The sequence below is a fragment of the Setaria viridis genome, chromosome 8, assembly GCF_005286985.2.
Source record: "Setaria viridis chromosome 8, Setaria_viridis_v4.0, whole genome shotgun sequence".
Taxonomy (NCBI): Eukaryota; Viridiplantae; Streptophyta; class Magnoliopsida; order Poales; family Poaceae; genus Setaria; species Setaria viridis.
The window spans coordinates 2,651,119-2,664,418 of record NC_048270.2 but is presented as its reverse complement, the minus strand read 5'-3'; the positions used below and the strand labels follow the sequence as shown (position 1 = coordinate 2,664,418).

Here is a 13,300-nt window from a genome sequence, read left to right as displayed (position 1 = left end):
TGTTCCTTCCCCTGTTGTCTGGGAGGCTTAGACCGGCGTGTGGAGGAGGTTTGGGCCTCGATGGGCTATTATTTATGTAGTATAGGTGATAGGTTTGCGTCCTGGGCCGCCGAGCACCCCGAAACATGCATGACGGGCCTCACGGTAAAGTCGGCCCATACTGGTGACGGGTTTCCTCGGACCGCCCGTCGTCGTCGTAGGCCGTGCACAGCAGCCAGCCCAAATGTTTTGAAATCTTGGAATTGCGCGCACTCAGTTCCGGTTTGGGCTCCAGGGCCTTTAATGCTGCCACCGGAACCGATGCTTTTTCCAAGTTGGTGATCCACAATAATTTGGGTGTCAGCCGCCGCGCCCTTGGAAGGCCCAACGCCCTAAATCCGATGCTGCAACGCAGCCCAGGCAGGCAGGCTGGCTGCTGCACTCACTCAAACACAACACACAGGCTACTGTAATAAAGTCTTCTCACAGTCGTGCAGTTGCCCCCTGCCGGAGTCAACCTGAACAAACTAAGAGCTTGTTTAGTTGCCCAACTATAGACAACCCAAATTACTGTAGCACAACTGTAGCGTTTCGTTTGTATTTGTGAATTATTGTCCAAATATTGACTAATTAGGCTCAAAAGATTCGTCTCGCAAAGTACAACGAAACTGTGCAATTAGTTTTTGATTTGGTCTATATGCAGTACTCCATGCATGTACCGCAAGTTTGATATGATGAGGAATCTTCTTTTTGCATAGTGTCAAAGTTGGAATTTGGGGGTGAACTAAACATGGCCTAACGTGATGCACAGATGGCGAGTATTATTAGGGCTTAACAATATTCTTCACTGTCGTACTTGGCGCTACAGATTTCTCTCGAGTTGAGAACTGCGAGTACGGCAATTGGGCGCTGATCTAAGCTGCCCTGCCTCGTCGCGCAATGCAAGGCACAAATGCAAAATGTGAAATGGAAAAACGTTATCGACCCATGCGTCTTCAATGGGAGGATCTTTCCCTGTGCACGGGGATCGGAACAAGTGCTGTCTTGCGATTTTGTTCCAGCACGTGGGCGTTCTAGTTTAAACTTTAAATCCCAAAATTCAAAACGACATTGACCTTTCTGAGAACGATGCCCGTATCTAGGAACCATCCATCCATTCACTGGCGTTGGTACTTTGTCGGTTTGTCCTACCGGTGAAATCGCAATGTCGTCAAATGCATGTGCACGGCCGCCATCATGAATGCATGGATCCGGCCTCAATGTTGTTCAATTTCAAAAGTTCAAAATTCAAAAAAAAAAAACACATCTGGGCCATCCAGCAACATCCGAAAACGAGACGACCTTGCAGGGGCCGGCCCCAGATTTGTACATGGCTTCCATACGAGCAGGCAGCAAAGAAACAAAACAAAGCGCTGGATCGAGTCGATCCATCGCCGGTAGCTGCTGATGCGGCATTTATTACGAGCAGATCTCGAATCGGAGGGAGGGCCGGGGTCCCCGCCGTACGTCTGGGTGGCTCGTCGGTCAGCTCGGCCGTCCCTCACGAGGACGGCGACGAGGACCTGCCATGGAGAGGTAACGTCGGCGTCGCCCCGTCGCCGCCGCCCACGGATACGAAGCCGACGGGTCACATGATACGGGATACGGTATACCGTATGCCTTCATTTCCACCGCTCACGCAAAGCACGCGCCCAATCAGCTCCATCCTAACCACGCCATCAATTAGCTGATGAGTAATTAGACCACTGTGCTGAGGACGCATGCAAGCAGTACAGGAAGCAGCATGTCTCGTCGGCGGGAAAGGGACGGGCGACGGATCCGCGCATGCAGCTGCCTACTGCTATTATCGGCCGGCCGGTCGCCGTCGCTCACGGCGCAGCCTCACAGCCATAGCGCCCGGGAAACAGGCGACGCAGCTAGCTAGCCAGCAGCGGTCGGTCGGTGAGACACGACGCCGTTGGTGGCACATCGTCGAGACAGCCGCGATTAACAACACCAACAGGGACGTGGGTGAAAACGACGGACACCTGCGTCCGGCAGTACCTTGAGACCAACCATGCAAGGTCGCCGCCACCGGCCTCGTGCGGATCTGAAGATACAAGCTTAGATTAGAAATTCTGTAGCCACGATAAGCTGCACTTGATCCGTGCTAAGGTCTTGTTCAATTACAAGGGTTACTCCTTCCTCATCAAAAAGAAAAAAAAATACAGGGAAAGATTGACCGAACGAGACCTACTATGCTACATGGCAGTGAGTCTTCGTCTATGGCGGCAGGAACGACTAGAGGTACAGGGTGTTAGAGACGAACGAGGACGCAATGCAACCACGGAGGAGAGTCCACTGGCAGGGGTGGAAAAAATAGATGGGAACCAGCAGAAAAGAGATATGGGAGGAAGTGACATTACAATGGACGGTTGGATTGAGAGGATAATGCAGGAAAAACATGTGACGTGTACTTGAATCAATGTACAGATGCTTTTAGCAAAACACTGCATTTAGGAGAAAAAGTAAAATTACAAAAGCATTGGTGTGTATATGTGCATTGTTCTTTAAGCTAGCTAGCTGCTACCACACTGAAATAGAGTGTCAACCGTCTGCCTCTCATCAGAGTCACAACGCTGCAATTAATGCGTCGTGCATCAGATCACTCCCAAAAAATAAAAAAATGAAGTCGTAATACACGATGGAATGCTGAACTAATTTGAAGAACGATCCACATCGAAATCGAGTGCTCGTATTAGGCTCCTGATTGATCCGTGGTAGCACGTACACGGAGAATCAAGTGCGCCGCGGCCTGTGCAATGGCCGTCACCTGCCTTCTCCGTCATCCACTTCCAGATCGGACGATGAGCACGAAGCACCGGCACTCCCGCCGCCGCATTGCTCCTCAATGCACGCAGCAGCAGCAGCAGCTGCTGCGGCAGTACCAGAAGTAGTAATAGCATCGCCGCCGCTACTGCTAGCGCTCGAGCTGCTGCTGCTGGTGCTGCACGCCGACGTCGTGGTCGTCGCCGTCATCGTCGCCGTCGTGGTGGTGGTGGTCGTCGTCGTCGTTGCCGCCGCGGCGCTGCTGCCGGTGGCGAGGCCGACGAGCAGGTCGACGAAGGCGCCGACGATGAGGGCGTGGTTGTGCTTGCCGTTGATCCGGAGGTACCAGAGCAGCATCTCCTGGAGCGCCGGCCAGTCGCGGAGGCCGTGCGCGGACACCATCTCCTCCATGGACGCGCGGAAGTCGCCGAACGGGTCCTCCGAGTCCAGCGCCACCGCCACGCTCTCCTCCACCAGCGACGCCGACGCAGGCGCCTCCTCTTCCTCCGAGTCGGAAAAGAAGTCGGGGTCGTCGGACAGTACTGACGCCGCCGCCGCCACCTCGGACGGCAGCGCCTGCTGCTTGGGCGCCTCCTCGTGCGGCGGCGCTAGAGTCGCCCGAGCCGCCGTCCTGCACGGAAGCGGCGGCGACGGCGAGGCGGCGAGGATGGAGTTGGAGGCCGGCGCCGTGCCCGGGCCCGCGTCGAAGAAGAAGCGGTCGGTGGAGGTCCGTCCGAGGCTGCGGATGACGGCCTCCGACCACTCCTCCGACGCGGTGGTCGTGGAGAAGCTCCCGTCGTCCAGGCCATCCTCCACCTCATCGTCCCCGCCCGCCTCCCAGCCGTCCCCGTCATCGTCGAAGAAGAACCTGCACGAGTCGGTGGCGTCGAAGTAGACCGAGTTGACCATCTTGTACATGTCGTCGTCGCCCCCCGCAGCCGCGGCCTTCCTCGGCGGCCGAAGCCTCCCGGCTGCGGCGGTGGGTTCGGAGGAGCGGTGGCGGCCGGCCGTGGTGCATGGCCGGTAGTCGTCGCCGTCGTGGCGCCCCTGGCGGCGGAAGGAGGCCGTCTGCGGGCTGGCCGCGCAGGAGGGCCACGACCACGGCGTGTCGGCCGCGGCGAGCTTGGGCTTGGAGGAGAAGATAGCGGCGAGGCCGCCCTTCCTCCCCATCGTCGTCGGCCCCGGTTGCCGGCTTGCCGCTTGCTCACCGGCGGTGGAGTATTTAATGGATGTCTGGTTGGATCAGTGGTGACTGGTGAGTGAGTAAGCGAGGTTAGAAGGCTCTGGATGGAAGCTAGCTGGAGGTGTACGCCTGTAGAGAGAGAGAAGGTGGTTGAGGGGAGAGAGGGAGGGAGGGTGGTCAGTGGTGCCGGTGGACGGTGATGCTGCTGCCTGCTATGCAAGCAATTACGCAGAGCTGTGTGGGAGGGGGAGGGGAAGAAGATGGGGATCGATGGGGCCGTGCCTCATGTGCTCGTATTTATGTATCCTCTCTTGAGTTCCCACCTCTGCAGGGCATGGAGGGAAAGGGACTTCCATTCATTCACTCATGTCATGGGGATCCAGCAGGTGTCACCGTGTACTCTGCCTTTGGCCGGGCCGGCCGTGTGGAAGAGATCAGAGAGAGACGAGAGGGCGTGACGCCATCACGCGCGATGCCCAAACAGCTCCATCGCGTGGAGTAATTGAACTGAAATTACAGGATCAAATGATCCATGGTTCTTCATTTCTTATTAGAAGAGTATAGTTGTGATTAAACTAGTTCTAGCTAGCTCCTGCATTTCATCAGAACGGTAAAGAGAACAGAAATATAAGAAGAGCATAGAACGGTAAACGAGCTGCTACAATCTAAAAGAACAACATGCAACGTCTACTGCTGCTGAAGATTCCGGTCCCCTGTTTCGTTCCAGCGCGCACGCAGGGAGGAGCTGAGGTGGCATGGCAATTGGCAAGCGTAGCCAAGACAAAAGTGCATCGAGGTGAGAGTGTTTTTCTTTTGGGGGGCTATATGTTTATATACTCCATCCGAGGGAGTCGCAAGCAGGCTTATTTTGCGATCATTTTGTCAACAAGTGAAGTACTTACTCCTAGTTCTAGATGAACAAGTGCTTATTTTAAAGGTTTGACTTGCCCCATGTGGGCATAGCCTATGCGCCCTTCGCAAACTCTGAGAAATTCCATTTCGGTTGTCCTTTTCATATCCTGTACCGTTCGTTTAAAAAAAACATTTGGAAACTCTGAATTCGTTTTGACTGTCACTGTTCAAGAGGGGGGTTAGCACTAGCAAGGTTGGTGATGGAGCCGAACGATGCAACGGCTAGTAACAGGGCGGCATGCATTTATGAACGAGATGCCGTGCACGAACCATACGTCCATACGGCATTCTCGTTTGAATATTTCTGCTGCCACAGAGTAAAATATGTTGGTAGAAGCAGAAACATGAACTGCGCATTGTCCCGTCAGACTTGAGGCACCACAGGTTTTTGTGATACAAGAAGGAAAAAAAGCTTACAGATTTAACATATCTGACTGATTTCCTTTTTCATACTACATAAAAAGAAACAGAACTTAATTTTCCTTCGGGTTTATCTATACCTCAAACGTTTGAGATTTAGGTACCTCTCAACCACCTTTTTTTTTCCATCCGATTGGAAATTCAGATTTGTTTCTCTCTCCCCCCTCCTCTTATCTTCTTCCCCCAATGCCACCTCCGTCTCCCCTCTGTCTCCCCCGAGCTCCTCGCCACTCCCACCCCCGCTGGGCTCCGGCGGCCTTCGCCACCTCCGCTACCACCGACGAACCGCCGTTGATGCTAATCTCTTAGAGCTCAACGCCCCCGCCGCCTCCACCACCAACCGGAGGTCCCCCGCCGCCCGGCTCTAGCAGCGCTCAAGCCGCCTCTGCTCCGCCGCCGTCTCTTTCGCCTCCACCGCCGGCCGGCGAGCTGCCCCCGGAGCTTCCTCTACAGCCGGAGATGGAGGCAAACCACCAAACCCTGAAACCGCAAAACCCTAACCCCAAATCCCCAATGGATCAGCTAAAAGTGATTGAGACAAACTCAAAAATCAAGCATTCTCTTTTCCTTATACATCTAGGACCAGGAGTGGCATGTTGCATTGTACCAGTAGGTGCTACTTGAGCATCACAGAGCAGTGGAGTCTAGAAATAAATAGAATTAATCATCTTCAGCAATCAGCAGGGACGATTAATTAAGCTACCAAAAACCGCATTGATTAGTGCTCGCTCGCTCCTAGTACTACTAGCAGCGGTATTAAACTTCTGCCTGCCCATGCCGTGAGAATCAAGCTACTAGGCCGATTGCTGAATGCATGCACAGCCCTGTCGCGTTTCGTTTCATGCGATGTGCATCTGGTTCCCCCTGAATTCCCGGCACCGGTGATGAGCGTTAATGGTGTGATAGTACCAAACAGACGAGGTGTCCGTGCCTAGCTTTATTCGGCCTTGAAGCGATCTATAATGGTGTCCCGATAACCATTTCTTCCGTGGATTCAATTCAGAGTTCTTCCTCTCCTTGATCGATTCCATCGTGCGATCCCATCCGATCAGATCCGCTCGAGAGAGCAAGAAATTCCTTGTCCCTCGCGATCATCATATCATCAATTTTGGTTGTTCCTGCCTAGCAACAAGCACCTCGATCCACCAAGCCAACGAATTGAATTTTAGGAGATGAAGCAGATTCCGTGCGCGCGCCAGCAGCGCTTCCAGCCATTGAAACCCCCAGCCCACTCCACTTCCTCCGAACTTCCATTTTTTGGAAAGTCTCGATTCCCACAATATTCCTATTTTGAAATATCATAACTTATGCACATAACTTCAACACACAAATTCATTCTAATAATTTCTTTTAAGATAATTTTTTAAGCACAATTTTGATACAACTTATGCGTACAATTTATACGTCCAATTTCTAAAAAACAACTTTAAATTTTTATTTTTATAAATTTATAACTTATACACATGATTTTTATGTATAACTCTTTCCTAACAACAAATTATGTAATAAATTTTGTAGTACAGCTTTTCTAATATGCACAACATATGCGCATAAATATTTATCATAACTTTTACAAGAATATTGTTAAACAATTTATACATCTAACTTGCGCAATATTTACTTAGGTACAAATAGTCTGAAAAATAATTGAAGAAAAAAAAACACACACATGCGCAGGTGAGTGTGCAGCAGCGCATAGCTGTTCTGTGCGGGCGCAGCCCGCCAACACCGGCACGTGGGCGGGGTTCGGACCGCTCGCAGCGCGCGCGCGGCATCGTCTCTTGAGGGCAGTTGATGCATGCGTGCGTGTCTCTCCAAGACCCCAACGCTCAACACGCGGAGGCCGCCGGTCGCCATGGCGCCATGGCATGATACGATCGTGCCAACCGCCGCCATGCACGTGGTCACATGCATAGTTGACCATAAGTCCGTAACCATATATACATGTATTTACTATATAATACTCGTAGCATGCAGCTACTGACGGTGGAGGAAGATGAATGGGGAGCAAAGCAAAATCATTTGTACGGTACGCACACGTACACCGTATCAGCCATCGCAGCAGGAAGCTGAGCTGAGAATTCGCAGAAGCATCCGGGATGATCAGATATGGACGAAGGCGTTCGCTGTGGCGATCGATCATTGCCACAGGACGGCGACGCGTGGACCATTGACTTCCATGCTTATACGTCCATATACTCTTCAGTTCTCCAGTTGCCGTCGCACGGTCGGTACACGAGAGACCGGTGCCATGGTCGGACGTGACGTGCTCAGGTTGTTGCGCTCGCACATCAGGCGCCATGCTTGCTGCAGATGCGGTGAGCTTTCTACTTGGAGCTATGCGATCAAGCATAACGTCAGCTGGAACGAGACTGTATATTATATTGTGCACCGTGGCGGGCGGCCGGCCGGTGCACAGCAACGACTCCAGCGACAGGAGCTGATGGTATGCGTGGCTCAAAGTCGTTACACCGCGGGCTAGCTATAAAAGGAAAAAATCGTTACCGCTTATTGGGTCAAAGTCGTTACACTGCGGCATGAGATTGTGAAGACATGTGCCGGACGTGACACATGCCAGAGGTCGTGTGACAAACTGACAGTGGCCCGAGATCGGCTCCACCGCTCTACGCAGTAACAACCTGGGATATCTTTTGCTTCTACACGACCTTTTAGCCTAGAACGAAAAATATATAGTATAAAATTAATTTTAGTGAAAAGCAATAACAATTGGGGAAGGTTCGGGTTCAACTCCTGGCATCTTCATTCCTATTCTTTTTTTTATCTACATATATCTAGAATTTTAAAATCAATTATAGTGAAAATAATATCAACAAATGGGGATGTAGCTCAACTGGTAGAGCATTATGATATAGCTTTCTAAAGGTTTGGGGTTCAACTCCTCACATCTCCACTCCAATTCTTTTTTTTATCTGCATATATCTAAAATTATAAAATCAATTGTAGTGAAAATAGTATCAACAAATGGGGATGTAGCTCAATTGGTAGAGCATTATGATAAAGCTTTCTAAAGGTTCGGGGTTCAACTCCTCGCATCTCCACTCCAATTCTTTTTTTAATCTACATATACTTATAATTTTAAAATCAATTATAGCGAAAATTGTAACAACAAATGGGGATGTAGCTAGCATTATGATAAAGCTTTGTAAAGGTTCGGGGTTTAACTCCTTGCATCTCCACTCCAATTCTTTTTTTATTTGCGTATGCCTAGAATTTTAAAATGAATTATAGTGAAATTTGTAATAAAAGTTGGGCATGTAGCTCAATTGGTAGAGCATTATGAAAAAGCTTTCTAAAGGTTCAACTCATCGCATCTCCCCTCCAATTCTTTTTTTTTTATCTGTGTGTACAAGCTAAGTTAACTGTTAAGCCTCAGCAGATGAGGCATGTTGCATTGTAGTATTAGCTATAGGTGCCACTTGAGCATGCATCGAAAAGCTAATGGAATAATGTAGAGTCCCATATATCCATCCCCACGATAGATCGACACGTTGAGTAGCTAGCTAGCTAGTCTCATGCAAATTCAGCAGGGGTTAAGCAAAAACAGCATTGATGTGATCAGTGATAGGGTTCCCTGGATTCCCGGCCGGCACGGGTGACGAGCGACGATGATGATGCACACAGACGAAGTATCCATCACCCCCTGCAGAGGGAACACAGTACCTGATGTCTCTGCAAACATGCACCAGGCTAATAACGCCCTTGGCCTGTGCTCTGCTTGCTGCACTTCGACCAGGTATCCATCTCACCAACGTCAGCTCGACACGCAAGCTAGTTAGCTAGGCCGGCCGCCATGGCGCCAGGCCACGATCGACAAAAAGCACGCCGAGTGTTATTCCGTTCTCTAGTCGCCGTCGCACACTGTCGCTGCACCAAAAACCGGCCGGTGCCTGTGTCGGTCGTCGTGGCGGCGGCCGGCGGGACGATGCCTCAGCGATCTCGATAATAAACTCATCACTAATCGTAGTGTTATCCAATATATGCGCCTCGATATGTCCCGCACCTCTTGCGCGCGGCATGAGCTTGTCGAGACACAGGGTCGCATGATAATGGCGCATTTAGCGTAGCGCAAAGAAACATTATAAACTAATTATAGTGAAAATTGTAATAAATGTTGGGGATGTAGTTCAATTGGCAGAGCATTAAGATAAAGCTTTATAAAGGTTCGGGGGTTCGATTTTTGCATCTCTAATGCAGTTTTTTTGGTTGGGAAATTTTTATTTGCGTACACCTAGAATATTAAAATAAGTTATAGTGAAAACACTGCTAGGGAAAATCCCTTCAGCACCGGTTGCTAACCCCCCTTTAGTACCGATTGTGCAACCGGTATTGCTACTTTGGTACTAAAGGGGATCCTTTAGTACTGGGTGAACTAAAGGGGTATTAAAAAATTAAAAAAATCCCACCCCGCCGGCCGAGCCCGAGCCCGACCCGCACCCCGCACCCCCCCGTCCCCCCCCACCCTAGCCCCCACGCTGTCTGCCGCCCTCCCACCGGGCTCTCCCACCGCCGCATCCTTGATCAGAGAGAGAGGGAGAGAGGGAGGGGGAGAGAGAGTGAGGGGGCTCACTGTCACCACTGCATCCACCTGCCGCCGCCGCAGCCACACGTGCGGGCGGGCGTATCCCTGTGCGCTGCCACTGCTCCTCGCGCCACCGCAGCTCCTCACTGTCACGAGTGAGGGGCGAGCGAAGGAGGGAGGGGAGGGGCAACGGGAGAGGGAGCGCCAGCGGGAGAGGGAGAGAGGGAGGGGGCTGGGGAGAGGGAGAGAGCGGAGAGGAGAGGGAGAGGGCCGGGTGAGAAACAGATAAGATGGAGAGGAGAGGGAGAGGGCGGAGGGACCAAGGGAGAGGACCGTGTGAGAAGATAAGATGGGCCAGGTGGAGGAGTAGAGATGGGTGATCTTTTAGTACCGGTTGGGGCTCCTCCAACCGGTACTAAAAGGTCACTCATTAATATTGGGTGGAGACTCCACACGGTCCTAAAGGTCCTTAGGCACATTAGTACCGGGTGGATACTAATTGGTAATTGGTAACCTTTAGTACCGGTTGGACCGGTTGGAGCCCCCAACCAGTACTAAAGGGGGTCACGAGGAGCTATCCGTTAGACCCGGTACTAATGCTCACATTAGTACCGGGTCAAAACCCAATCGGTATTAAGGGTTAGGACCAATGCTCAGTTTCCCAGTAGTGAAATTATAATGAAAATTTGGGATGTCATCTCATCAAAACCAACAAGGCAACTATTTGAAGGATATGCAGATTATCTTGACTGCCTTTCAGCTTGGGCTATTTGGAATATAAGGGATGACGAAATAGTTTTTGATAGATGACAACTTAAATTTTTTTGACAGAAATACGATGTAAACTTAGTTCTCAACCAAACATGGTGTAGCGTACCGAGGAGTTATCGGGTCGACGAAAAACTCGTCCAAATAAACTAATATAAGTTTTGAAATAAGGGAAAATGGAACTAAAAATGGAATAACGGAGTGGTTACAAGGTTAGAAATGAGGACTATCCACGAAGTGCGTACTCACTTTGTTTTCTATATATAATACTATCTCACTTTGTATTCTATATATACTACTATATGTATGTCTCATATGTATATGTATGTACATCTTCCTCCGTTTTAAATTGTAGATCGTTTTAGATCTTTCTCCGTTCCAAATTATAGATTGTTTTAGAACCATACCTAACTTAAGAGGGAGTAGCTGGGTAATCTTGCCGTCGCACGGTCGCGACGCTACAGGAGGAAGCTGGCGCATGCCTTTGTCGGATGCATGTAGCGGCATGATGTTGGACGCGAATCGTTGTCGAGTCACCGTCGCATGGTCGCTGGAGATGAGAAACCGGCCGGTGCCTCGTCGGACGACGTACGTACGTACGTACGTTTGCTTAGGTTGTTGCGCTGACACATCTCAGAAGTCAGGCATGCATGCAGATTAATTGCAGTAGTGATCTTTTCACTTGGAGCCATATACGCGAGCAGGTAGAGTATAAAGAGTTGATAGGCTGTATGGTGAGTTGGAGAGAGATACTGTCAGCTGTGACGCCGGCAACATTGTATATAAATGGACTTGCGTGCTCGTGTCCAGTCTAGACTTGTAGACTCTGGTCGTAGCCAGCCGGTTGGCGGTAACATCATCTGGGATTTGACGATGGAGACGTACGCGCGAACGGGCAAGGTAGTAATGCTGCTGCGTGTTACGCCAAACTTAGCTCAAACTAACGCTTGAGGCAGTTGGAGCATGTCCTGCATTCATCACTTGTTACACTACGTCATGCGAGATTAGAAGAAACAAAATGGAAGGACAGATTGCAGCATGCTCACTGACCACTGCTTTCAAAGGGCCAAGCTTGTTTCACCCGTGTGGATGTGTGACTGTGACTGTGTATGGATCAGCTAGCTTCTCGTCCCGATCCTTTTAGTTGGGCTAACTTCAACCTTATTCTCCCTCGGCCCACAACGTACTAGTACCAACAACTTTATTGGGCCTCAAAATTCATTCTCCAAGTATCCTATCCATGTAGCCATTTTAGTGGCCTTCCCGGCCCGGCCCTCAGCAACGGCTCGTCGGATGGGCTCGGGAAGTTGTCCCCGGTGATTAATTGATGATGACTGCAGGTGTGAGAGCCTGAGAGCCGCCAGTTGCTTCTCCCGCCGGCGCCGGCCTCCCCGTTGGCGTTGCTGTCCTGGCGGCGGCATTGTCGCAGTCGCAGGCTCGCGGTGGTGGCGCCCATCGATCTCCCAGACCGCGAGCCCGATCAGTAGAACGCACCCATCCAAATCCAAACATGATCGCCTCCGCTGCGGTTTGTCAGAGCGAGAGCCTCAGCCTGCGCTCAGCAGAGAGCCCAGGCAGCAGGTGTGTCGCGTTTAAAACACGGCCGGCCGGCACGGGCAGCCGGACATTGTAAGAAAGGCTTTGCAGACGCAGGACGGCAGGGCTGTGATGGAGCTTGAAGACGAGGTGACGTGGAGTCGACGACTCAAGTAAAACAAACCTCTCGGGCTTTATGCTCCCCGTCCTCCTCCAGGCAGCACTAGTAATTACTCTCCCCCAGCTGTGCGCATTCAAGCTCACCTGTTGTAATTACGACCTCTTTTCCTCAAAGCCAAGTCTGCTGCTGGTGGCGTGGCAATGGCGTTCGACACGGCCAGCAGCATCAATGCCTGCCGTGCCTTGAGAGCCCTTGACGCGGATGCTTGCTACTTCTTCGTGGCCCCCAACACGGACGCCACCCTGTGTGTTCCTCTGTTCGCGCGAGAGATTTTCCTGGTCCAGCTGCCGCACCGCCACAGACACAGCTTTTTCTCTGTGGCCTTTCGAGCCTCGTTGGGTTGCTTGGCGCAGCGAGACCAGCAGCTAGTCCCGGCCGGCCTCAGCATATCTAATTGCAGAAATGCAGAGCACTTGTAATCTCTGCCTTGATGCCGGCCGTTTCCTAAAATCTGTGGCACTTGATCGATCTGGGCACTTGCATTGGTTCTCTGAAGATGACACTGCTTTTGTACAGGAAAAGGCCCGCGGCCATTAGTGGGCGATCGTTCGCCGGGGGACTGTTGCGGCGAACAACATACATACCGGGTAACAGCGAACACAGTTTTAACTCAAGCACTAAATGGCACTTATCCATCGACCACTGCATGCACGCACCAGTAGTTTCCGGTTCCTGGTCGGGCTTCTATGCATGTGTTCCCTAGTCAGGCTTTTATGACGCCGGTTCAGTTTTCTTACTTGCACGCGTACGATTCTCTACGTTTCTCGTGCTCTGTCTTCTACTCTGCTCGTGATTTCTCGGGACAGCGCATGTGTGGGTGAATGAATGGACGGGGGATTGTAAGTTTGACATTCATATGCATGCAAAAGCTACTATTTTATATGATATTTTTATGAGTTTAATCATTTACCACTTGTGTTTGGGGTAAAAAAAAAAACAAAAGCTATTCTAACAGGAGTAATGCATCATGCTA

General features: G+C 50.9%; 1 protein-coding gene across 1 annotated transcript; it reads right to left on the bottom strand.

The window, feature by feature from the left end:
* Positions 1-2,375: 2,375 nt before the first annotated feature.
* LOC117834119 (uncharacterized) lies at positions 2,376-4,914 on the bottom strand. Its single transcript, XM_034713739.2, has one exon. It carries the CDS (start codon positions 3,955-3,957, stop codon positions 2,788-2,790), a length of 1,170 nt encoding a protein of 389 aa, XP_034569630.1. The 5' UTR covers positions 3,958-4,914; the 3' UTR covers positions 2,376-2,787.
* Between the last annotated feature and the right edge of the window lie 8,386 nt (positions 4,915-13,300).